Source organism: Perna viridis, chromosome 14, assembly GCF_037379345.1.
Source record: "Perna viridis isolate PV_CMFRI_1.1 ecotype Kerala chromosome 14, ASM3737934v1, whole genome shotgun sequence".
NCBI lineage: Eukaryota > Metazoa > Mollusca > Bivalvia > Mytilida > Mytilidae > Perna > Perna viridis.
Genome location: NC_142458.1, coordinates 8,074,039 through 8,100,648, shown reverse-complemented (window position 1 = coordinate 8,100,648; position 26,610 = coordinate 8,074,039). Strand labels below are relative to the sequence as shown.

The following is a 26,610-nucleotide window of genomic DNA, read 5'->3' as shown; positions in this document are numbered from 1 at the left end:
AGAATCAAGTAAAAAGAATAAAAACTGTCTATATCACTTTGGTAAATTGAGTTATAATTTTATTGAAAATCACTGAAAATGAACATTTCAGATAATTCCTTCAACAACTTAATTTTTCGAACTTGCTATTGAAAAATTTAAGAGCAAATCCAGTGATGCAGAGATCAAATAATGGTATTTTAAAATAGAAAAAGCATGTTTGTGTGAAATAATATTGTCAGACCAGTAGATATTTTTGCCTGATTCTTACAAATCTTACACTTAAGTATTTTAAAGTTATGTACCCCCAGAGCCTGTTGCCTGAATATAAGAACAACACACAATTAGAATTCAGACATTTATTTGATAAATTAATAGTGAAAAACATATAAAATTTATAAAACTAAAAAAATGAAATGCCATTTTATGGAATGATTAACAACTAAAAGCATATAAATGTAAAAGTACTGTCATCCCCGGGCCTTCCCTGAGAGACTCATTAGAGTAGTCAAGGACGTTAATAACCCCATCGTTGTCTTCATAATTCTAGGGTTAAATAAGAATTACTAAGCTTCCAATGAAATTGACAGTCATAAAATTTCAAGTCAATTTTGAATTAGAGGTTTGTCTAGACTATAGAACTGGTCCCCTGCTAGACAATAGTACTTTCACATCATATTGTACACCTAAAGCCAAACAAAGTTAATATCTTGGTTCTCAGGTCATTTTTGATGAAAAGCAAAGAGAATGAGGTATGCCTCATTATTTATTTTTGCCCCTTAAAAGATGAGAATGCTCTTAACATTGTTCATTGTTACAGATTCTATCAAGTGAATATATTCACTGGTATCAATTTTTACAGTTTTAGAAATTGATAAGCATTGAATAGCATTAAAAATCAAATATGTGAGTACTAATTTTCACTTTTTTCTGTCCACTGCAAATACAGCGAAAATTAGTAAACTGCGAAAAATAATACTTTTACAGTATTGAGGCATCCTCAAAAGAAATAAGGGTGGCCTGATAACCAAGAAACTATTTTATTTAGCCTGAAGTAATCTATCATTAACAAAGCATGAGAAAACAAAAACTACAGTAGATCATAACACACAGTATATTTTATAAATAACAAGAATCATTCAAACAATTAATTTTATTTAAGGACTGTTTTTAATTTTTTACCAGGTTATTTGAAATAACCAACTTTTGAGCATTTTATGCTTCATGAAGTGTTAAGTTGTGGAATCATTCTTGTTTTGCAATTAAGGATGTTCACTGGACATGCTCAGACATTTTTGACAGAATTTCGGACTCCTCTGGTTTTATCCATTCCATAGCATTCATACCTTTTTGCACAGTAACTCCCACTTTTCTGTTCATAATTTCATTATACACACCTTAAAATATTATTTGGCAAGTTTTAATGAAATCCTTGTTATTTTTCCAGTGGTTTTAAGAGCCAAAACCTACTAAAACAAACCCAATGGAAAATCTAGAGAAATCCTTTTCCCGCCAAAATTTCAAATGCATATGGCATGTCTCAAAAACAAGCACATTGACCTATTTATTTTTTACTCTAATATTGTTCTAGCATGAAAGATCTTAAAAGATTTCACAACCCTTTGAAATCCTTGTTATTCTTAAATGGAGCAGTGAACATTGTTAATGCCAATGACTAAATTGATCATGTGATCAGACCTATTCCTTTAGCAAATATAGGGAATCTAATAATTCAAAAAGAACAAATTACATAGACACTGAATACCATTACAAGTTTGAATTACAAATAGAATTCAGAAGAAACTAAATGTACATGTATGACATGCATGAATTAGTGATTAATTATTTGTTTTAAGTTATAAATAACACATAAACAGACAAATCAATGAAAAATATAATTTTACAACTAAAGCAAGAACAGAACTTTTAAGTACTACTCCACAAAAAATTCAGGCAGAGCTGGTAGAGGTGATTCCAAGTACAGAAAAACTCACCAAATAAAATATTTTTTTTTGTCTTCATACAGTATGTGTGTATCTATAATTCTTTCTGTTTACAGATCAATATTTTATGATGCCATACATTTATTTCCCACTCAACCAAATCAAGAACAATAATTCTTGAAAAGTGTAGACATATAATTTTATCTTGAAGTACAACAACAGACAATAAGGTCTGCAATGTATTTCCAAATTAGAAATAAAACTGACTTTGATGAGTTTTCAACATGTATGAATCACCTCCTGCCTAATTTTTATAAAGACTACTTCTTAATTAATACTCTAAAAGTATCTTGCACACACAAACAGACAAATAAAAAAAAACTTTAATATAGATCTTTCTTATAATGTGTCTTGCATTGACAAGTGCAGCAATGTGAATTACTAATGTGAACTACATTAATGACAAATGCACATGATCTATGTTTCTGTCAAAAACTTAGTCAAAGTTTTCTTGACCATTTACAAGATCAAAGTTTGGTCCAAGTTTGATCCATGTGCTTTGTTTATATCTTTCTTGGGAAAGTCATAAACTCTTTCTGATTGGTCAATTTCCATCAAAGCCTGCCCAAGTTTTAGAAAAAAAATAGAATGTGTTTCTATTCCATCAAAGTATGTCAAAGTCCACCCAAGTTTTGATCCAAGTTTTTGAATAGGGTTAACATGATAAAACAAAATTGATTCAAGTTCATCAAAGAAAACTTTGACCAAGTTTTTGATGGTAAACTTAGATCCTGTAAATGGGGCTGATGGAAAGAAACTGTCAATTTAATGACTACTATGTGTATTAAAATTACAAATTTGCCAATTCGCTGAAATTTATATGTAAGTACCATTCTGTGTAAGAATCTGGCAATGGGTGGCACATCATTTTCCCCAATTTAGAAATTTTTGCCTAAAATATACTCAGTACATCTAGAAAACAGCCAAAAAGCTATTTAAGTTTAATCTGAAGCATCAGTAATGTAGATACTTTTTGACTGCTTATATGGGGAAAGAGTGTGGGAAAATTTTCCCACCATTTTTCCATAGTGCATTTCAACTGAATATGACGTATCAATATCTTAAAAAGGCAAATTGTACAAGTACTTTGATGGTTATTTCTGGTGGTCATCAGGTATGATCAATTGGTTAATGCAATAAAATCTATGCATTTTTTTTCCTTCATGTGCCACACCTTATATACATTTTGCCCGATTCTTAGACGGAGAAGTACTTAAATGTTTGTGATTTCTAAAAAAACAAATCTACATAAGCAGTGTTCTAGGTTTCATGTCACCCAGGACAACTTCAATGTGGACATGTTGGATACAGAGAAACAGTGTTAAATTGGCAAGTAGAAATCTTGAATTTATTAAGGTAAGGAAGCATACTTCAATTGTGAAAAAGTTTATCTCCAGTTTAAACAAAATCCTAGAACACTACCAGCAGTACAAGAAGGTAATTATGATTTTCACATCACATTTTCACAATAATAAAAAAAATACTTATTAATTCATTTTCAATTACACTGTGCAAAATAAAAATTATAAAAACATAACCTATCACTGAACACATTCTATAACATTAGTTTTTTGGCAAGAATAAAAGCCAGAAATAGCAAGGGATTTATTTTCACTAATTTGGCAAGCCAGAAATAGCAAGGGATTTATTTTCAATAATTTGGCAAGCCAGAAATAGCAAGGGGTTCATTTTTGTTAATTTGGCAAGCAAGAAATAGCAAGGGATTCATTTTCACTAATTTGGCAAGCCAGAAATAGCAAGGGATTTATTTTCACTAGTTTGGCAAACCAGAAATAGCAAGGGATTTATTTTTGTTAATTTGGCAAGCAAGATAATCACAATAATCACATTTTTTTACAGTTGTAAGTCCCTTTATTTGGGTAAATGGAAAAATGTGTGTGGTGTTAGACTTTTTATTTACCTAGATAACTGACCGAACATAGTTTTCTATCACTTTCATTCACTACCTCAACCATTGCTTGGTTCAGTCATCATGGTCGATGGTAAAAGGAGGATTAAGGTTTTGAAACCCAGAATTTTAGTTCATATTTAGGTCAAAGGCAGTATTAATTATTAAAAATGACAATAACTTGTGGAGAGAGTTAAAAAAAATCCTTACCTACCATTCCTGTTCTTCTCTATGAGGTGACCAGAAACACACATATTTTTTTTATTTGGCCTTATTAAATACACATTAAAGTGAGTGTTAGTCAAGAAACTAAATACAGTGTAGTAGTATAAGCCGATCTGAGTAGTGAAATATATAATTTTTAACATGAATCACAAAAAAAGGCCAAGAAAAAAACATCTGTTTAAGATTAACCTACCTACCCCATTTTTTTCTGCTTACCCTGGAAAATTTTATTGGTAGTTGATGAAATCGATGAAATGCCACTTAACCATCATTTTTTAGTTGAGTACTATTAAAGTCAAGATATCCTCCTATATGGGCTGTATAAAATTATTTTTAAAAAATTACCAGTAAATGATTTACCTAACTACCTACCCTAATTTTTTTTCATCCAATGTAACCTGAACAGACACATTTTTTTTCTTGGCCTAAATATCCACAAAAAAAATATGTTGGTTTACAGTTTAAGAGGGTTTGACATTGAAAAAATTGTTCAACCATGTAAATCAATAAATTACTGCAAAAATCCACATATACATGTACATACACACATAAAAATAAAGAGTTAAAAAAAAAGATACATTCAAAAACTGTATATCAACTAAATTGGTTATAGCCATTTACTTGCCATTTGTTCTGAGGAAAAGCATAAAAAAGGAAAACACTTTTGTACATCATTACTACTATTTATCCATCAAAAAATCGAAAAATTATTGCACCACAAAGAAACATACAAGGTTTACAGTATCTTGGTCTGTGCGAGGCTCAAAAGGGGTGGTCAAAGATGTTAAAAATGTCCATAGTTAGTTATGATTACTTATCGTTCCTTTATAACGTTTTCAACTCCAATGATCTTATGACACAAGTATCCAGGGTGAAACCTGTCTATTATATTTCATAGGGCCAAGTATATCAAAGGCTGATTTTAGACTAGTGCCTTGCATGTCCTCCTGTTTTTTGGAAAATGTTATCAGGAGATGAAATTGAAGAAAATTACTGAACTCTGATGGTGTGTTAATCCCCCAATTGGTCAGTCGGTGCACCCTCACGTTTTTTTCCAATTCCTGTATTCACCACTGTGTATATATAAATATATGTTTTGTCATCATAAAGCGGCCTGATTTAACATTCTGTACAACTATGAATTCATTAACAGTCAGCCAGCCTTCTAAGGCTTATGATGCACTTTCTTATAAGTAACAATATTAAGTTTTTAGCCCAATTTCATTATCATCAGTATCATAAGAAGCATTTTATCCTTTCTTTAAAAAAAATGAAAAATAGGAATATTAGTAACAATTTGTACAGTGCTATGATTTGGTTCTAGTGTCTCAAAATCAATAAATTTTCATACAAATTTGTAAATTAGGGTAAATTATAAAAGAAGACTAAAATAAAGGGTGATAACTCTTTAAAGGAGTTAAATCCCGCTGAAAGGATATATATATATATATATATATATATATATATATATATATATATATATATATATATATATATATATATATATAATACTGTCATATTTTCAAATACATTGGTTTGATCAGTGCAAATTCTTCTTTACATGGAAGCAATTTTTTTAAAAAGGGGAAGAACACAAAAATACAAAAAAAAACTTTATACACACATAAAACAACATTTTTTGAAAAAAATTTTTCATTACATTTTGATTTCATAATCAATTAAATACATGTGTATATCAGGAACACTTTGCAAAATTTTGGCATCAGCAAAAAATTCCCCGCTTTGCATAACTTACAATAACGACTAAATCCTCAATGTAACTTAATAACAGCCTATTAAGAGTATCATATGAACTTTGTGCATACAAATCTAATATACATGTATGAACTTAAATTCATCCATATGCCAAGCTTTTTTTAGAACTAGTTGATATGGTCCAAGTTTTCACAAGAATTACCCTATATGGTCCAGGACTTTTAAAGAACTAGGTTTTCACTAAATCAGCTCATATGGTCCAAGCTTTTTCAAGAAATAGTTCATTTGGTCCAAATTTTCACAAGAATCTGCCCATATGGTTCAACTTTTGAAGTTAACTTTGAATCCAGCTCACGCCTAGATGTATTTCTAATTTTAAAATATACCAAGTAGGTTTAGTACAAAGTGTTAAGATTTTGAGATTTTTTCTACAAGACAAATGGTCCACCAAGCTTTGTCAAGAAAAAATAATACCATGGTCAATGGTCCGCACAATCTGGACCACTAGTCCTGTTTCAGATGAGTTGGTCCATGTGTAACAACCGCCTTGATATACTGGGAGAACAGTTTGTCCATGTAAGTGCTGTTTCTAGGGATGAAACCTTCCATGAATCCAATATGTCCACCATGGGAGGTGACTACTATAGCTATGTTGTCATTTTCTTCTGCTTCTTTTACAGGTATTGCTAAAAATCAGAGAACCGAAGAAATAAGTAGCTTCATGCAATGGGAAAGTTGCTATATTCTTTTTTTTTATCTACATCAGCTTTAGTAATTATATCAACAGATAATGATTCAACAATCAATTTCTTTCAGTTCAAAAACAAAAATAAGGCAGAAAATCATACTGTCATAACTAAAATATATCTTGCCTTCCCCCCCCCCCACCCCCCCCCCTAATAAAAAAAAACACCAATCTGACAATACAATTGTACTCAAAGAAGTCACACTCATTTATTTGAAATGACTAATTATTTGATCCTTGCATAAATGTAGATGTTTGAAAAGTTCTAATTGGAATGTCAGAAAAATGAGGTTTTTGACAGAGTTATCTGCCCTTGAAATATTCATTTACAGTACATTTCAATGAAATTATAACTGGTTTTACGAAAATGACATAGAAAATATTGGGTTTTTTTCTTTATTCTTTAACCATGATGATAATCATGATAAAGTCAAATTCCCCTTGTCAAAGTGGAGGGTAATTTCAAACACAAAAATAACAGGAAGCAAAAACATTTTCACACACTGCCTGATTCTTACAGAGACTGATATTTAGGAACTTCTGGTGCTTACCATGCTCTGGAGAGAATGGATCATCGGCAGCATTCAGAACTAACACAGGAACTTTTAAGGCATGTATTTTGTCATGTAAACAAGCTTCTTTGTAGTAATCTTGCCATGTTTCATATCCAAAAATCTTGGCAGTAAATCGCTCATCAAATTCTCTGATTGTAGACGCCTGAAATAAAGTAACTTTTGTTTTACAAAACATGGTAAGAAGAAAACTTCAAATGATCTGTTTGTTGAAGACTGAAATAAATACTTGCTTAAAAACATGGTTGAGGGAAATGTTCTAAAATGTTAAAAATATCTGTATTTGTTATTTAAGGAGGTAGACCTAAGGTAAGGGACACAACTCTTAAAAATCATTGGAACCTTTGTATTCAGCATTTTACATCAATCTTATGTAAGCATCTAATTAACTTGGATTCATTTTATTCTGCTTCAAATGAAAGCTTGAGATGCTTTGCTGAAATTGAATATAATACAAACATATCACTGATTTCATGAGTTATGTCCCTTACCCTAGGTCTACCTCCTTAAGATTCACAGAAAATAACACAAACTTGCTAAATTTTTAACTCAATAATCTATAGTGGGTAATTTTTGAGAATGCCAAAACCTTTTTTGCAGCTCATCCACATATTACATGGATACCAAAGTGCCAAATGGAGCCCAAATGTATAATTTGTGACAAACTGGGGAAAACACATTTATACCTCCTAATTTGGTACCAAATTAATAAAAGTTACATAGAAACAGTACTTTTCTGCATGAAAATGTTGAAACAGGTCGTAAATGTTATTTTGTCTGGGTCAAATCAGCTTTAAAACACAAAAATATGCATATGAGTCTTTTATGTGAACAACAGGGACAGAAACTAGTATAAATGAATATTTACCCACTTTCTAGGTACATGCATTCATTCAAATATATATACAATAACAATACACAATGACATAAGACTAATATACAGATGAGGCTTAGAACCACAGAAGAATGCGAGACTGTGGCTAGCTTCGGGGTAAATATGAATAATGAAGTTTTTGTCAATGCACTGTTCTGTCTTCATATCGCAACAAAATTTTAAAAGAAAAATGATAAGCAAGAAAAAAGTTAAGTAGCTGTCTTTGTAAGAATCATGCAAAATCTGAAAAATGTGATACACCCCAAAAAGGCTACATATTTTTTTTTTGTAATTAAGTTCTTTTATGGGTGTATATTATGAAATGTGTATTTACTCATTCCGATCTGTCTGCTCTTAGGGGATAATCAACATTGAAAATCCAGTAGATTCTATTGTATTTGAGTGTTAATTACGTAGTTATCTCACTTAATTTTGAAATCTACAGTGCATTCTATATAATTTTTATCTCCTAGGAACATGGGTGATATGAAAAACCACGTGTTACTTTCTGTTTACTATGATATGTTAAACAAAATAACAAAAATAAAAATATGAATCACATTTTGCATGATTCTTATGTGGAGTGCTACTTAATTAGAAGCAGTGACTGACATTTGTGACATCACAACAGAATGTTATATTCAGTTAGTGACTGACATTTGTGACATCACAACAGAATGTTATATTTAGTCAGTGACTGACATTTGTGACATCACAACAGAATGTTATATTCAGTCAGTGACTGACATTTGTGACATCACAACAGAATGTTATATTCAATCAGTGACTGTATATCACTTGCTAATATACGGTCAATTAAGAATTGGCTATGATAAAAATTTTGTCTCTTGAAAAATAACATAAATTTTCCAATAGTTTATTGCACGAAGGACAAAGCATTAATCTTCATATTTACCTTTAAAATGTGGTCTATGTTGTCAAAATGGTTCTCGAAAACTTCCATATTCCTAAATTACAAAAATATAAATTCTTTGTTAGTTTATGCATATTCATTCATATCAAAATGTACTTTTCTCCAAATCTTCGTTGCCACTAGTGACGTAAACATTCTCCAAGAAATAATATTCAACAACACATCATTCCTTACAATGTACATTTAGAAGCTTTAAACCAAATCTGAATTGGTTCTTTTTAATCGTCTTTGCCATCCAAGATCCTGACAAGTAAAACCTCAAGATGAACAGGATTGTTTTACCTATATATAGTATGACCTTGAAAACCAGAAATTCTAAAGATATCAGAACATTCTAACCAGTTGGCCGTATAAAACTTTGAAAAGACTAAGGAAAAGGCATGAATTTAAACAATTCATTCAGAATCTTTGCGTCCTATTTTTTAAACTGAATTGAATATTGATTGATTATAGTTTAACATCCTACGACAGATATTTCATACATTTCAGGACAATAACGATTTACCAGACCCTGCTTTGAATCACTTTGACATGCTGAGATTCTTATTGTACTAGCTCACAGAAGCAACAGTCTACAGGTAAGCATACAACCCCAGTAGGACACATAATTCTGACTTCCAGCCGGTCATCACTCTATCCCCTTTAATACATTGTACTGTGTAGTTGGCAGAGAGGCAGTGACTACCAATTTTAAAAATTTGGTGTGAGTCAGCAGAGGATCAAACCCACGATCTCCCACACTCAAGGTGAGCACACTACCCCAAGACCACAAAGGCAAGCACACTACTCTGAGACCACAAAGGCAAGCACACTACCCTGAAACCACCAAGGCGAGCACACTATCCTGAGACCACCGAGGCAAGCACACTACCCTGAGACCACAAAGGCAAGCACACTACCCTGAGACCACCGAGGAGACGTGTAAATCAATCCTTACTTTTGTACCATCTGTACTAATGAATTGGACAGCTGTCTATTAATAATGTGTAGATTAATCCCTGGTGTCTCTAACGATGTAACAGATTCAAACACATTCCATGCAACAGAGATACACATTCCTGCTTCTAATCCACACTTGTCACCAGATTTGGCTAGATAATTAAACAGCTGCATACTGAAAGACAAAGACAAATTATTAAAGACAAAATTTACACTAGGTTCAGTCCAATGACCAGAAATGCACATATTTTTTTTTATTTGGCCTTACTCAACATATAGTTTTACTTTTAGCATAAAAAAAAGGAAGCTTTTTTTTTTTTATTTTCAAATTATCAAGTCTGGCCATTGTGGTATTGAAGACATTTCTAAGCTTTTACTGGTTTTTACTAGTTAAATTCTATGAAAAGCTTGTTTTAAGCCCTTTTTTGGCTGCTAATTCAAAAACTGTTGGGACTTTAATCCCCAAAATCAATAAAAACCTTCCTTTTGTAGTTGGTAACCTTATTTTAAAATTTTAAAAAGATCAACCAACTACTACTCAAGTTATGGCACAATCAAGTGTCTACAGACAACGAAGAATACACCAACGACGAATATGCCAACGATGTCACAGATGACGACATCGCCATACCAAACAACAACCACAATTTTTTTGCGGGTAGTATAAAAACCCTAAAATATATTTAGTATTAATCATCAAGTTCACTTGTGTAAGCAAATTAAACAAAATCGTTAAATCAAAATAACTGGTCAATTAAAAAAGTCCACAAACTATCACAGCAGTAAATTCTCATAAAAATATAAGAGAATTCAGATCAAAGCAAAGTGTCTTCCCTTTAACAGCAGACGTTTACCGGTCTTGATGAAAATCTGTATTTCTGACTATATTTTCTAAAAATGATCCATAAACCCATGAGCTTTGTGTGATTTTATCATAGGTATTATGGAGAGATTCACAATCCCTATTTTAGTGTTATTTTCTGCCAAAACTGATAGAAGTATGGAAAATCTGTAAAACTAAATACCCCTGTTATTGTTTTACAAACCCACAAAGTAATACACTGGTCTTTTTATTGTAAATAGAACAAAATCTTGGAATTCAAATAACCAGTCAATATGTCACAGCAGTAAAATCTCACAAGTAACCAAAGTTTCAAAAAAGTTTGTGGCAGCATTTTTGAGTTATTGTGTAAAGTATGAATGACAGATGAACAGACAAACAGACTGGCATACCATACTAAAATCTGTTTAGAAAGATGGGCATATAAGACAAGAAATCTTTGAGCGATGGCTCACTAGTGTTATCCCGGCTTTCAATCATGATATACATGTAAGGAAAATAAAAAGTTCTCAGTAAACAGGAATTAAGTGTTAAAAGTTCAAGCTGCAATGATGAGTAGTTCCTGAGAAATTTGACAGCAAAAATTGTTACAGGGGGAAACATGCACTGAGTGGGGGTATAAATACATGAATAGGGTTTGACACCAACTTCAATTGGTTGGTGGTCAACAGGACTACTTCAGAGGTAAAGCAGGTAGTCTGAAGACAGTGATTACTGTTCTGTTCTTAGACCTTATGAAAAATAAGGCAAAATTTAGAGAGCCCATAGGACTACCATGAAATTTTTTAAGTTGTCTTCTCCAAAATTAGGGTGGCACAGGACTACTGTTAGTGTCGATCCATGCAGAACAATGCAAAATGCCTACCCCTTGATAATAATAATACTAACCCACCAAGTGATACACCAGCTCCTATTATTGGTGCATCAGGTAATCTTTCTTTGATGTGGTTAACAACATGACTTAAATCTTCAGTGTTAGCTGCACAGTATGTTCTTGGTGTCTGTAACCATGGTAACAAATAACATCAATACTGATATGACATGCTTCAAAGGTCTTCAAACCACACCCATGGTAAAATTTTGATAAATATATGACCAACTTAATAGAAATATGACAAACTTTATAGATGTATGACAAAGTTTATAGATGTAAGACATTCTTATTTCTGACATAACATGACAACAGAATTTTGCTCAAAAACATTCTACATTTTGTGCAACATGTAGGCTCAGTCTTTTAAAAATATGAAGAAACTAGTCCTATCAGAATCACTGTTTTATCATTTTTTATGTATCCTTATCATCCAAGGAAGCATATAAATTGTGAGAAAAAAATATGAAGTTACACATATAAACCTACTTGCCATACCAAAACTTGAACAAGAAGTTGATATTGGACATCAACTAAAATGACTAACAATGTATGCCCATCTATATAATATCAACACCAAATCTGAAAAAAATCCATCCATTGAGAGCAGAGATAATTGCAACAAAATGCAGGCAGACAAGGTGATCCTAATGGTATAAAAAACTGCTTTAAAGCAGATGATACACTGCCCCTCTTTTCCTAAGATTTAAACTAAACTAAATCATACCGTCATACTAAATCAAAACAATTTGAAAAAAGTTAATACCTGGATGATATCGTGTTAACAGACAGAAAGACAAAGTACACCATAAAAGTCTATCATATATTTTTCACAGTTTTTCAGAAATAAAAAGAATTCCAAATAATGTAAATTACTGAATTCAGTCTATCAATTGTTGTTTAAATTTCCCACGCACAACCCAAGAAAAATTGGTCAAAGACAGAAAAGGCAGAAATTTGTTAAACAGGAAGTAGATGTCTGACAGACCTGAAATTAGAACCCACGATATGGGACCCATAGCAAATGCTGGATACCAAATATCAAGAGGCTGTTATTAGTAGTTGTTGAGAAAGTGTAACAAAAATAATTTATCAACCTGCCCAAGATTCACATAATATAACCCAACTTTCACTACGAGAAATTCATCCAAAAATAAAAAAATTATAGGCACAATCTACCTATTTGTACCTTTCCACACCCTTACTGTATATTTAACTTGCCTTCAGTTTTGCCCCACCATTTCCTCTCTGGTTCATTACCACTGACCTGAAATTTGAATAATATATATAGTACACAAAAGTAATTGTTAGAACTTGTCAAAATATACAAACATTTCAGGAAAGCACTAAATTCATAGTCCTCATTAAAAACATTTTACGAAATCAACAACTAATAAGTTATCTGAATCAATTTTTTTAAACTTTACGACAACCTCAAATTTCTGTCCCCTACATACATTTACATGTACTTGTATATTGAATTCAAATGGCAAAATACATTTTTAAGTGAACTGAAAATCATAAAAGTACTAGATGAAATATTGCCTAAAATATGCAGAGAAGTATTTGTTTATTGTATATTCTTAGGAAATAAATGTATTTATTCTTTGTACATACATGTGTCAATTCTATGTACACACATGCATTAATTGAAAATTACAAAAAGTAGAAATAGAAATTATTGTACGATTTTGCGTTGTGTTGTCCACTCGTCATTGGATAAAATCGTTCATCCAAGCAACTGAAGCAGCATTAGGCAAATGAAGAAAAACCCATCAACCATTTATGAAAATATTAGAATGAACAATGTGCAAATGACCATAAAAGGATAATCCATCCACCGATGATAATAATAGTTGCAGAATGGAGTTGAGACTAATATAGCTCTATCAATGAAATGACCCAAAGTGTGCACTTTTAAAGATATTTTACCTGAATAGCTCAATAACACCACCTGACAGTGTGTACTTTTGACCTGGGAGCCAAGACAAAAATAAATTTTACCTTGTTACTGTTGAATTTGTTTTCAAATAAACTTTAAAGAAATATATTTCGATACAAAGATTTAGTTTATTTCCTCATAACATAGGTAAGAAAAATTGTAAAAAAATCTAATAAGCCTCTGTAACTGTCTATGATTATTTAGATAGTTAGTAGATCTGTTGGAAGGATTTGGCTAACACTAACACCTCAATCACCCTCCCACAAAATGTACCAACTTCCTAAATAATCTTATAAGCTTATAAATTATAATATACATTTTGTACCACAAAAAAAAAAAAAAAACGCTTCACACAAGTCAAAACATTAGATTTACCCGTGTATGAATTTGAAAGAGTAATCAAGGAAACCAATATTCTAGCGGAAATCAAAGAATAATCAAGGGAACCAGGATTATAGCGGTAATCAAAAGAATGTAATCCAGGGACAAAGACCAGACATGGAAAACAGACAAACACAACAAAGAACATAAAGTAACTAAAATCATACATACAAAGTAACAAAAGCAAATGAGCAACTCGAACTCCACTAAAAACTGGGAGCATGGACCAGGTGCACCAGTAGGGTAAGCGTTCTCTGCTTTTCTAGAAACAAAAGATTGTAATCCAGGGACAAAGACAAAGAACGCGAAGTAACTAAAATAATGCATACATTTAAGTAACAAAAGTAAATGAGCAACTTGTGCTCCTGGGAAACTGGGAGCATGGACCAGGTGCACCGGTAGGGTAAAAAATTTAGTAGACAACAGAAAATATGACATTTGATCTATAGAACAATTACCGATATCCATGTTCAGCAGCTTCGGTCACTAGATGGAGTATATAACTGCAACTACTGTCGCCTGTAAACAAACAAATATATTTTTATTATTAGATTTTAAGAAAACCTTCCATGGGAGAAAAAAATCATGGTTACACAATACAGGTGGTCTTTATACACAGGTTAACTTTACAAAGAATGTACTACCAGTTCATAGCCCTGGATTATATACTGTAAACATATTACATGTAATTTCTGCAGTGTACAAATTTTTGCTATTGACAGAAAACCAGGAGAATATATTACATGTACTCCAAAAATAAATTTCTCACACTATATAACACTGAACACTTTTTGAGATTGCAAAATTTGATATTTATGAATGCTTTCACATGAAAAAATCAGTGAAAATAAGCAACTGTGAAAATTAAAACGCTAAAGTAATTGTAGTCATGTAAGACAGGTTATTGCTGATAACAGGGAGTCACTTCCACAGGTTTGACTTACAATTAATTAAGACTTCCTATGAATGTTTTCTGAGAAAAAGGCCCCTTCACATAAAAGAAATTGATATAATTTGTTAACAAATAGAGCCTTAAAATTTTGAGAACCTTTGAAGAAAACCTGAAAGTGACTCCTTCTAAAAAATATCCCTCCAAACCACTGATAATGGATATTCATTACTTGGAATAATTAAAGTATGTACATAGTGGTAGAAATGAACATTCTCCTGTTTGCCCATGGAAAGCAAATTTCATGAAGGGCAAAACAGAGATTGACCATAAAATAAATAAATATTTTCCTACAACAGAGGGGATACTGCACCTCCTTGGATAAGCCACCAAACCAGCATATATAAAGAGAATGGATATGGTCAATATGTCAAAGAGACAACAACCCAGACATAAATGTCAGCTAAATATATATATCTACGGAAGTAAAGCAATAAAACTTTAAAACTATAATTTACCATAATGAATAATACATAAGCATATAATTAAATCTCACCTGTAAGACCAGGTAAAAGAAGAATAGTGGGTCTATTTTTATGGTCAGGAAACATTGGGCTCTCATTCTCATACCAGTCTAAAACAATCTGACCACCATCAGCCAGGGTTAGAATTTCTCTGGAAATAGATAAAAAAAAACATATCAGGAATTTCCCAGACTTGTATATGTTTAAACCATTTTATTTATTACACATGAAAAAAAAATTGCTCACTACAAGCACTTCTAATATGACATCTTCATATAGTCAAACAGTAAATGTTGGTACAACACCATCTTTAGCACCTGCGCACTGTTTCTCTTCTTCCACTGTCACTTCGAGACAAAACAATCATTTAAAAACGTTTACGCGATGATTTAACGGCTGAGAGGTTATCTAATTGAAATCAATTATATAAATACCCACATTTAACACATACGATGTCATTAATATTTATTTTGGCTACGCCTAGGGAAAATTACAGTCACAAAAATTACCGTATTTATTATATTAGAAAAGAAATAATTCCTTCCAGGAGTAGATTTGTACTCATTTTAACACCTCACTGTCGCTCAGTGTTAAATAAAAGGCGTACCTTATTGAATTGATACCCAACCCCTCCTTCCAATTCTGGATTTGCAAATTACAGAGTTATCTCCCTATGTCCACCATTTGGGTAGGTATTGCCATACAGCCAAAATCAAGTTTTTATTTTTTATGAATTAATTCCTAAATTTTTACACAAATTTCTACAATTCCATTGCAGATTTAACTAATCTTTTGCTTACAAGGTATACATACAAACAGTGCTTCCTAATTACTTGTGCTCTGCAAACACTGACAAAAATAAGTTTTTTATTGTCAGTAGGTAAGAATCAGGCAGTGGGTGAAACATGGTATGAAAAAAAAACACCATTTTGAAAGTTTAATTTGACCATTTGCATCATCAGGACCAAGGAAAATGACTTTTCCATATCACTATGGTAAACTGAATTATACTGTCATTGAAATGCACTGAAAATTAACATTTCAAGGGCAGATAACTCTGTCAAAAGCCTCATTTTTCTAATATTCTATCAAAATATTTCTGAGCAAATCAAATGATGCAGAGATCAAATAATGGCATATTCAAATAGAGATATCATCCTTGAATGAACATATATGTTTATGATTGCTTAATTTTGCCTGATTCATACAAAAATCTATACTAATTCACTGCATATGCTGATGGTGTTGTCAGGAAACCATGAGAAAGGTGTCAAACAAACCCAACAGGGTATCACCCTTATGACCGATTATCATGAACTTAAAATGATAAATTTCTATCACAATCAAAATAGGACCACTTTAGTCTATAAAGTTTAATAACCTTCAAGAATTTGAAGGTCAAGTACATGTATGCAAAATGGGTGTTCATATTCTGATTTATCATAACAACACTTGGATGACCTTGTATAATATGTCATAGGTCATTAAATCTGCATTTTTCATGGTTGACACTCGATGATATTTGGTCTAAAAATTTGCTATGTTACATGTTAACTGTGTGTACATGTATCTAACTGAAAGGTAAATGCACATGCATGTAGTTCAGTACTTGCCTTTAGCCACTAGCCTGAAGCCCAAGACTAGTAAAAATTGATTAGGGCTAGTGAAATGATGTGTACATTTCTTGTTTTGGGCTAGTTGAATCCTATACAGTCCTCTATTATCCGGGCTAGTTATTGAGAGTTTTGAAGGAAAGGACTGGTAGTTTGAGTCCTGAGATTGGCTGTTTTCATGGTCATTTATCTTCTAAGCATTTTCTTCATAGCCTTTATGCAGTTATATTAATAGACCATGTGGTGAATGGGATTAAAACTTGTGAATGGGTCATTTTAAATTATTTTGAGAATTTGACTGAGCCATTCTTTGGTATTCTATGTATAATTTCTTATCATAATATGATATTTTACCAAGGCCATGATGAATGGCCCCATCTAATCCAAATCATTGCTAATTCCAATTGCTGGCCACACAAATTTTCAATTAAAAAAATTATCTTTTTGTTCGGCATAAAATTATTTCACCTTTATTCTGCCTTTTGCTGTCCTTAGTTTTTGTTTCCGCCAGTCCCAATTTACATCAATGCATGCAATTAGCACATATTATCTACAGTCTCAGTCAATTTATAAATTGACTTTTCTGCATCCTCCCAATGGCCCAATCCGTACTTGTGCAATTAGTGAGGATCAATCATACGCTAAGAGTTATGAGGCCACACAAAAAAATATTTGTTTGCCATGCATAGAAAAGTGTTATAATAAAGATTGGTTCGATAGGTAGGTAATTTTTCTTTCTATCAATCATTCCATGTCTATTCCAAAACTTGAAATTTTAAAAAGATAAATATTAAGATAAGTATTACAGTTTTACTGCCGTTACTAATTTTTGTTGTTATATACATGTATGTCGTAATACAGTCCCTGAACCGATCCATGCAATGATTTGATGGATCAATGACCACTGACAGATTGATAACCGATGACTGGTGACCGATCTGATCGCAGTTTTGTTATGTAAAATGACGGATGATCTGTTAAGAATAAAATAAATGTAAAATAAAAGTATTGCTTGATGTTTAAATCTTCTGATTTATACATGTATTTATATGTGTAAAATTGACGAATAAAACAACAGAATCTGTGAAATATATAAACTGCTCTGCAGTCACATGACGCGATCACAGGTTTAATAGGTCAGTTTGACAGATCAATGACTGATCAGAAACTGATTGGTGATCAATGACTGATTGCAATTTTTGTTGCACGGACCGGTTCAGGTACTGTACCAACCAATAATATCAAAATATATTTTGAAGTGACTAAAAAATTAAAATAAAAAAAAAATCAAGAAATCAGAAGAAAAAAAGTTAAATAATACTTCTCCAATAAAAACTTTATAGTTTTTTTTCACAGATCAGTGGGGCTACGTCAAACAAACTTATCTTTAACTTTGGCCTAAAATGGATTGCAGCAAATCAATGAACTGCCCTAGGTTAGATGTATTACAGGTATCATGACATATTTGACACATACAATGATCATCTCCATTGTCATCTCTTGTGTACATGTACATGTAGGTCAACTCATAAACACAGAATATATTTTGTACATTAGTACATGTAGTACATAACATTTTCCCCTTTATCATTTAGATGTTTTTTCCTGGTCAATCAAAAATTTTCTTCATTTTTTTTTTTTTTTTCTTTTTTTCCATGAGATTTTTTTTTCAAATATCATGATAAGTTGCTTTAATCCTTGTAGATTTTGAAGGAAAAAAAAACCTCATTGTGAAAATTTTGCCATTCAAACCACACAATTTCTACCTTTTTAACTCATTCACAAGAGCTATATATCTATGTACACAATTTTACTAGTCTCCTCAATATAAAGTATGCAATTTATTTTTATGCATTCTTTGTTAATTTAATAACAGGTAAACAGGTACTGTGAACTCAGAAATCATTGCATGCTTTTACTATTGATTTTTTTTAAATTTTAGCAAAAAATTTTATTTATGCAGTTTTAAGAAAAAAAAAGTATCAAAATTCAAGAAGGATAAAGATCCATCAAGCAAGTACCAATCATGATTATAAATTAAAGTCAAGTCACATTTTCTGGAATAATAAAAAACATCACAACAATTTTTTTAAACATCTGTTGAATAAAAATAAGTTACCATATATATGTTACTCTACAGACTACTTATATGTTATGTTTTTGACTTTCTCCCCAGTAAGTACGATTGTGGCTAACAAGATGTTCTTGTTGTGTAACCACATATATAAAGATGTCAAAAATTGTAAGTTTGAATCCTTTTACAAAATAAGGACATCCTGACCATTTCAAATATACATGTGTATTCTGTAATCATTTTTGTCAAAAAAAACACTTAAATTGACAAATATCATTCCTCATAGTATTGGTTACATGTAATTACATGTATTGTCCATTGTTATAATAGAACACCATGAAAAGCACCCCACACTTAAATGGTTGAATGCAATCCCAGACATTTATTTCTTCTCTTACAAACTGCTGCAGAGAGGTCTTTTAAATTCTATGACAATTTTTAAAATCAAACACAATTTGAAAATAAGGTAATGTAACTTAAAAACCATGTTTTTTTTTCTACAAAACTCTTTGCAGAATCTAGAGAGAATTTTTTGACATCAGAAATACATGTACTCGTATGAAGATTTATATATTATAGTTATTTTTCATTTTATCAAACCTAGATATTCAAATTTTTCATCTTAAAGATGGGCATGAGTTTTTAAAATTTCATTTCCCTATTGTCTTTATATCTCCCCCCCCCACCAACCCCACAAAGTGGGAAGTATTCAGTTATTTTAGTTATCAAGCTGTAAGTCTGTTCATCTAACTGCCTCTAATTCTTTGTCACATAATGTCATATTAGGTCGTTCTTTTTTGTTCTTTATCTGAATGACTTTAGAGGTCTTCTGATGCAAAAATATGGACTTAATCATTCCTCGACCAAGGTGGGACCATCTTCCCATTCTCAAATCCTCTAAACCTGTGTAATGGAATATGATGATACATTCACATATTCTTTATCATGATGTCTTTGTGCACCTCCTATTTATGTTCTTTGAACATCCATCTGGAAGACTTTTAGGGTTTTCTACATGGTTTCTTGAAAGGGGAGGGGAGAGCACCACAGTAAACATTACTCAATTTTCTAGTTTTATTTGTACGATTTGTCTGGCACCAACTTGACCATACACATACATTGTTTGTAGGCTTGGAGAACACAGAATCAAGGGGGGAATTCAGGCGGGGGCATGGCAAGCGTGCCCCCCCTAAATTTGCAAAGGATGGGTTGTCAGGGGTAGATTTAGGCGGTTTTAGGATGAAACTTTAATTTCTCGCTAATTTTACCACATAAGATATTTACATTGCACCAACTCTAGAAGAATATTTCAAGAGTTTAACCTCAAAAAATTTTTCCCTCGCTCCGCTCTGCGAAATTTTAACTGTGCGCCCCCTTAATCTAAAATCCTGGATCCGCCACTGAGAATCATTACCTGGGAACTCAAACCACATATCAATGAGAGCTACAATTTAATTAAGTTGTATACAAGTTCACCTGCCTCCTCTACATAAAGTATACAGTATATCTATATTTTAGCATTCAATGTTAATAATTTATCAGTTAATACCACATTGCAGTTGAATCATGTCAGTTTCACTAGCCATTGCCAGCTTAGAATCAATGTATACAGTAAAACCTGTCTAAACCAAACCAATAATAAATATACCAGTTACCTGTCTAAACAAAACCCTGAATAAACCAGTTATCTGTCTAAACCAAAGCCTGAATAAATAAACCAGTTACCTGTGTAAACCAAACCTGAATAAATATACCAGTTACCTGTGTAAACCAAAGCCTGAATAAATATACCAGTTACCTGTGTAAACCAAACTCCCCTGAATAAATAAACCAGTTACCAGTGTAAACCAAACATATAAAATGTTCTTTCATACCAATATCAAACGCATTTCAACAATAGATCTAACCTCTGTGAAAAGTGAACTTTTTCTTTCCTTATGGAGAATCGATCAATTTAGAGAGGTTTCACTGTATATCTCTGTATTGGTCTAATTCTATTTGTATCTCTATGTGAAAATGCCATAAATATTTCATATCTAGGGATTCCTTAATAAATTTCATTTTAAGTAAAGGGTGGAAAAGTGCTGGATGCTAGATTTAGATTCATAAATGCAACATGTCATCATGTGCCTACTGAAAATTACATTTGTTTCAAAAAAAGAAATAGCAAAGGTTTACAGTATTTAGCATTCAAATTATATATAACAAACTCATTCTTGTACTTCAAAAAATACAGTGTACATCAGTACATATACAAATGTACATATTGTTCATTTAATAATATTTCTTCATTTTGGTAAACTAGTATACGAGCGGTCCGCAGAGATGTTGAGGAGTGTATATGAACCAGGGAGGGCCAACCCCTTCCCATATGCTAGGTTGTTGAAAATGTTTGAAGAATGGAAGAATTTGGGCACTTCTGGCACTTTCAGAACTAGGTTTCTTGAGTATGATATTTCATGAATTGCAAAAAGATCGTACCCAAAGCACACCCTATTCCACTTGCTAGCAGCTATGGGTATAGATGGAATAAATTTTGTGAAATTATTATCTAGGCAATCATTTCCTGATGTTTTGACTATTCCCATACAGTGTAAACCTTATTATACTGAATCCTGAATAAACCAAACACCTCTCCATATCAAACATTTCCTTGAGATCCTTCATATCATTTTCAAGATTGTATTAACTTGTGTTTACATTTAACCTGCCATATCCAAACCAAATCCTTCAGTATCAAAGAGATACCAATGAGACAGGTTCCATTGTATTTCATGTTGTTTAACACATCATAATCAGTGGTTGGGAAGAAAATTGGAGCCATTCTCAGAATTTTTCAAAGATACTCACAATTTGACATTTGTTAAAAAAAACCCATAATTTTCATTTTCTTTTAGATGAAAAAGCCATTTCTATCTGAAAGGTCAAATGGCCTGTGGCCCCATGCCTTCCCAATCCCTGCATAATACCAAAGTATTCTGGGAGGAGTCCTGCAGACTTCGACATGTTTTACAAAAGAGACCTTGACCAGAGAGATGTACATGTACTGAAAATCCTTGAATACTTCCAATTTATTTTCAAGAGCCTACAAGTATCTGAGTCAAGCATTTAATTACAGTTAGTTAAAGTTCTTCTTTAAAGTTACATGTAATCTATATAAAATTTCATTTCCTATACTTAAATTTATGGTACATATATTTATTATAATACATGTATACCACTTATTGTTGTAAGAGGCAGCAATCCAGCTTATAATATTACGAGGACCGCTGATTTTCCTTCTACTTTTGGTAAGGAGCTTGGACCCCATGCAATTTGGAAAAAGAGTGAAAATTGCAACTTTCAAGATCTTATGAAATCTATAAACATGGGGCAAGGATTTATAAACGGTATGTTAAAAATAATTTCTAATGAAAATCCCTGATGGGGACCCATTCACTTTCCATTGTATTTAAGTCCTTACGGTTACCTCTGATACAGTAGTAGGGGTGGATCCAGACACTTTGAAAAGGAGTCCAGCCAAGGTTCCTCAAAAAAAGGGGGGATAGTTAGGCCATTATTTGCTATATTTAGTCAATCTTACACATGAAAATGACAAATTTTCCAAGAAAAAGGGGGGTGCTAACCTCTGGCACCCATTCTGGATCAGCCACTGAGTAAAGTAGAGAAATAATTTTGTACATCATATAAACCTAAATTCTGATTATGTACTAATCTTTGGAACAATTGCTGAGGATACTAGGGTATGCAAGGTAGCAGGAAACAGACATACTATTTATTTTGGCCTAATATTGTTGTTTTGGTAGTAAACATTGAATATTTACTCATTGATAACATTCTTTGCTCTAAATTAATAATTTTGCATTACATGTACATGATAAAGATAGAATGCACTTTCAAGGCTACTTTTATGATCAAAAACTGAACAATGACCAACAAAGTTTACAAGAGTACTACCAAGTTAAATTGATCAGCTGATCATATTTATATCTACATCCAGGTCAAGGTAACACTGCATATGAACATGTAATGTGTGATACAGCATTCTCCACAGACCAATATCATTCAATCAGAACACCTCAGCCTTCCTAGTTCCACAAAAGAAAAAATTTGGAGGCACTAGGCGGATGGATTTGTCCGGAATTTTGACTGATCCGATTCTAAAATTATATTTAAACTGGTTGAATTTTTTACCATTACTTTTTTTCACGTATGACTACAATTCTGGCAATTTTTTCAAGAAGAAATTCTCCTTTCTGCATCCAAGGTTATTTTTTAGTGTAATGGAAATGGCTGAGTAGTTCCGATTGCTCCATTGTTTGAATGGGGGTTATTCTTGCTAGGGGGTGAAATATGCAATACTCCATTGTGTTTCTATTTCAGTAGGCATTATTCTTTCTCTACTTAAATTTCAACAATTTTAGCAATCTTGAGTAATTACTGAGGGAACAATGCCTAAAATCTACCACGAAAATTTGAAAATGACCCATAAGGCATAACACAGTTTACAATGAATCAAATTTGTTCATGATATACAAAATTAGTGAGATACAATTAAAATCTATGAAGATAAAGCAGTTTTATAGCTACTTTTCCACAAGTTTTCCCTATGACTTATAAACATTGAAGTCACATGTAACATGTTTAAGACTGATCCAAGAATAAGACTGTCTAACTCCATTCAATATAAATGTACATGTAATTTTAATCAAAATAGAAGTGCTCCATAACATGAATAGACCATATACATGTATGTATATGTAACTTTTTCTCTTTGTTCATTGTAGCTACCTGGTGCATTTTGCTGTAATATCCTGGAGATGATCAAAATATCAAACCAAATTTTACAACTACTACTGTTTAAGTATTACTGTTCATCGAGAACCAATTTTCATGGATTTTGTGAGTTTGGTAAACCCATAATCTGACTCCCAACAAAAAGGAAATTTCCCTATCTTTTGTATGATAGAGTTGTAATCCATGAAATCAAGAATCTACAAACTACATGTAATCATTTTCCTCTAAACCCAAAAATGCCCTTAGCTGCGAATAAAAGTACCTTCAAAGTATTATAAATTTACTTACCCGTCATATGTAATTTTCAATTTTGTTGGAATAAATGACCTCAGAATTGTTTGTGCTCTGGACTCAAAACACCACATTGTTGGTTTGAACTTTTCACTCAGAGCTGGACAGTGTTGCAATAAAAAGTTCTTAAATTTTTCATCCTTGCAAGCTAATTTGGGTTTCTGAAATAGACAAAATAAAACAGTTATTTAAGGAGGTAGACCTAGGGTAAGGGACACTACTCTTACAAATCATTGGGACATTTGTATTCAGCAATTTACATCAATCTCATTGAAGCGTCAAAGTGATTTGGACTGATTTTATTTTGTTTCAAATGGAAGCTTGATAGACTTTGGTGAAATTGAATATGATACAAACATATCAATGATTTAAAGAGTAATGTCCCTTACACTAGGTCTACCTCCTTAATGAAAAGCATTTCATTATCTTTAATATCTATATGGGCCTAACCTATTAAATTTAATTAGGTTCTTACATAGGGTATTATATAGACTAAGTTAACCTACAGATGAGCTCAGATGTTTTGTTTGTTTGTTTGTTGGGGTTTAACGCCCGAGCAGCAATATCTCAGCCATATTCAGACGATGAACATGAAATGATGATGATGAAATGAAAAGGGGATGGGACAAAAGGATAATAGGGTCGACAAATTTTAATTGCCACAAGATAAAAGGAAAGGATGGGTAGGGTTGGGCAATTTAGCCTCCTGTGGCGGAGCGCAAAGGTTCCAACTCCTATTGAATACCACAGCAGGGTTCTTTAAAGTGCGGGGAACACGGCATCTTTCCCAACACGGTGCACCACTATGGTTTGTGGTCAGGTTTTCCGAATCATAGCCTGACAACCCCAGCGTGTAACACGCCAGAGGGACCCATTCCACCACCTGGGGCACACAACCCAGTTGCTCTGTGGGCAGAGCCCCGGGCTAGGGTTCTGAGCACTATTTAGTCGCCTTTTACGACAAGCTTAGCGCTGCTGCAGGCCTATTCTTTTGACACCCGGACCTGCACAGGTCGATGAGCTCAGACAACTTGGTTTTCCTACATGTTTATGTAATATTTACTTTTTTCAAAGCTATCCTATCTTCCTTTTTTCAAGGGGACTTTGAATAATATTAAAAAGTTACGGTACAGTAAATAAACTTGAATTGCAGTTAAATTAAATAAGTACATGTACTTCGCTCTTTAAGAATCAGGCAAAATGAATATAAGTTGTGGCACATAAAGAAAAAATTGAAGATGTTTGTAAAGTTTGCCTTTTACAGATTTTGATAGGTCAACTTCAGTAGAAATGCAATATGGAAAAATGGAAGGAAAATTTCCCTATTTATAAGCAGTCAAGAAATATCTATGTCACAGATGCCTCAGGATAAATTTAAATAGCAATTCCAGTGGCAGATCCAGAGAGGGTGCAGGGGTTGGCACCCTTCATTTTATTGGAAATTTTGTTATTTTCATGAGTAAATGACAAATAATGTTCTAGTACCCCCTCTTTTTCCAAGGAACCTCGCCTAGCACCACTCCTTTTCAGAGTGTCTGGAAATGGCCCTGTTTTCAGTTGTTTTCTACAATGTATTGAATATATTTGGGGCAAAATGTGGTATATACATTACATACATCTAAAAACAAAACAAAACAAAAAAACAAGAAATTTATACTGTGCCACTGATATCATAGGACCTGTCTGAATTTTACATACAGCCTCAGAGTCAAAATGCTTAAGTTCTGAGTTTTTTTTATTTAATAACAATCATGGGCTTAGACGGGAAATATTAAACAACATCTCTATTGATTTGAATACCAGTTGGGATATACAACATGTAATAAATATATAGTATTGCATGTACAAATGTACATTTACTTCGAATAATTTCAGTTTTTTTTTTTAAATTGACATTTTTTTCCATTAAGGAATGAAAAGGTAGATTTTGCTTTAATAGCATAATCTTTTCTTGTCTGATTTTTTAAAATATTTTTTTATTTGTAATATTTTCAAAGAAATTCTGGTAAAAATAACATCACTCATAGACTGCATGATCATTAAGTATTAATTCCACTTTTAAGATGCGATGTCATAAGATAGGAAAGAACATTTTTTGTTTTATTTCTTAGTCTAAACTTACCTTCACAACAAACATGTAATAATACACAACATATGACAATACAAATGCAAGAACTATCAAAGCTGATGCATTATCTGAACAAAAATTTGACAGCCCTTCCATCTTCGGCTCCACACCCTTTGCAGAATGCCGAACATGTGATGGAAATGTCAAATTATCTCCCTTGTAACCCCAAATAACTGGTCAGACAGACTATTTCATTTTAGAGGGGATTGCATTCAATCTTGCAATCTATCAGGGGATATGAAGAAATTTTGGTAATGCGAATCCTACTTTAAACGAACGTTTTAGCAAAATTTTACATTCTTTGTGACTTATCTTTTACTTTTAATTTTGTTTTTAATGAACACCAAATAAAAAATTACCTAG

The 26,610-nt window shown here is 32.4% G+C and overlaps 1 protein-coding gene across 1 annotated transcript; it reads right to left on the bottom strand.

Moving 5' to 3' along the window:
* Nucleotides 1–323: 323 nt before the first annotated feature.
* Nucleotides 324–26,396, bottom strand: LOC148598013 (phospholipase ABHD3-like). The gene is made up of 10 exons (XM_088562507.1): nucleotides 26,242–26,396; nucleotides 24,117–24,280; nucleotides 15,377–15,495; nucleotides 14,390–14,450; nucleotides 12,830–12,875; nucleotides 11,626–11,738; nucleotides 9,895–10,071; nucleotides 8,940–8,991; nucleotides 7,129–7,294; nucleotides 324–6,518 (listed from the first exon to the last, which is right to left on the bottom strand). The coding sequence occupies exons 1-10, from the start codon at nucleotides 26,341–26,343 to the stop codon at nucleotides 6,337–6,339; spliced, it is 1,182 nt and encodes a 393-aa protein (XP_088418633.1). The 5' UTR covers nucleotides 26,344–26,396; the 3' UTR covers nucleotides 324–6,336.
* Nucleotides 26,397–26,610: the final 214 nt, after the last annotated feature.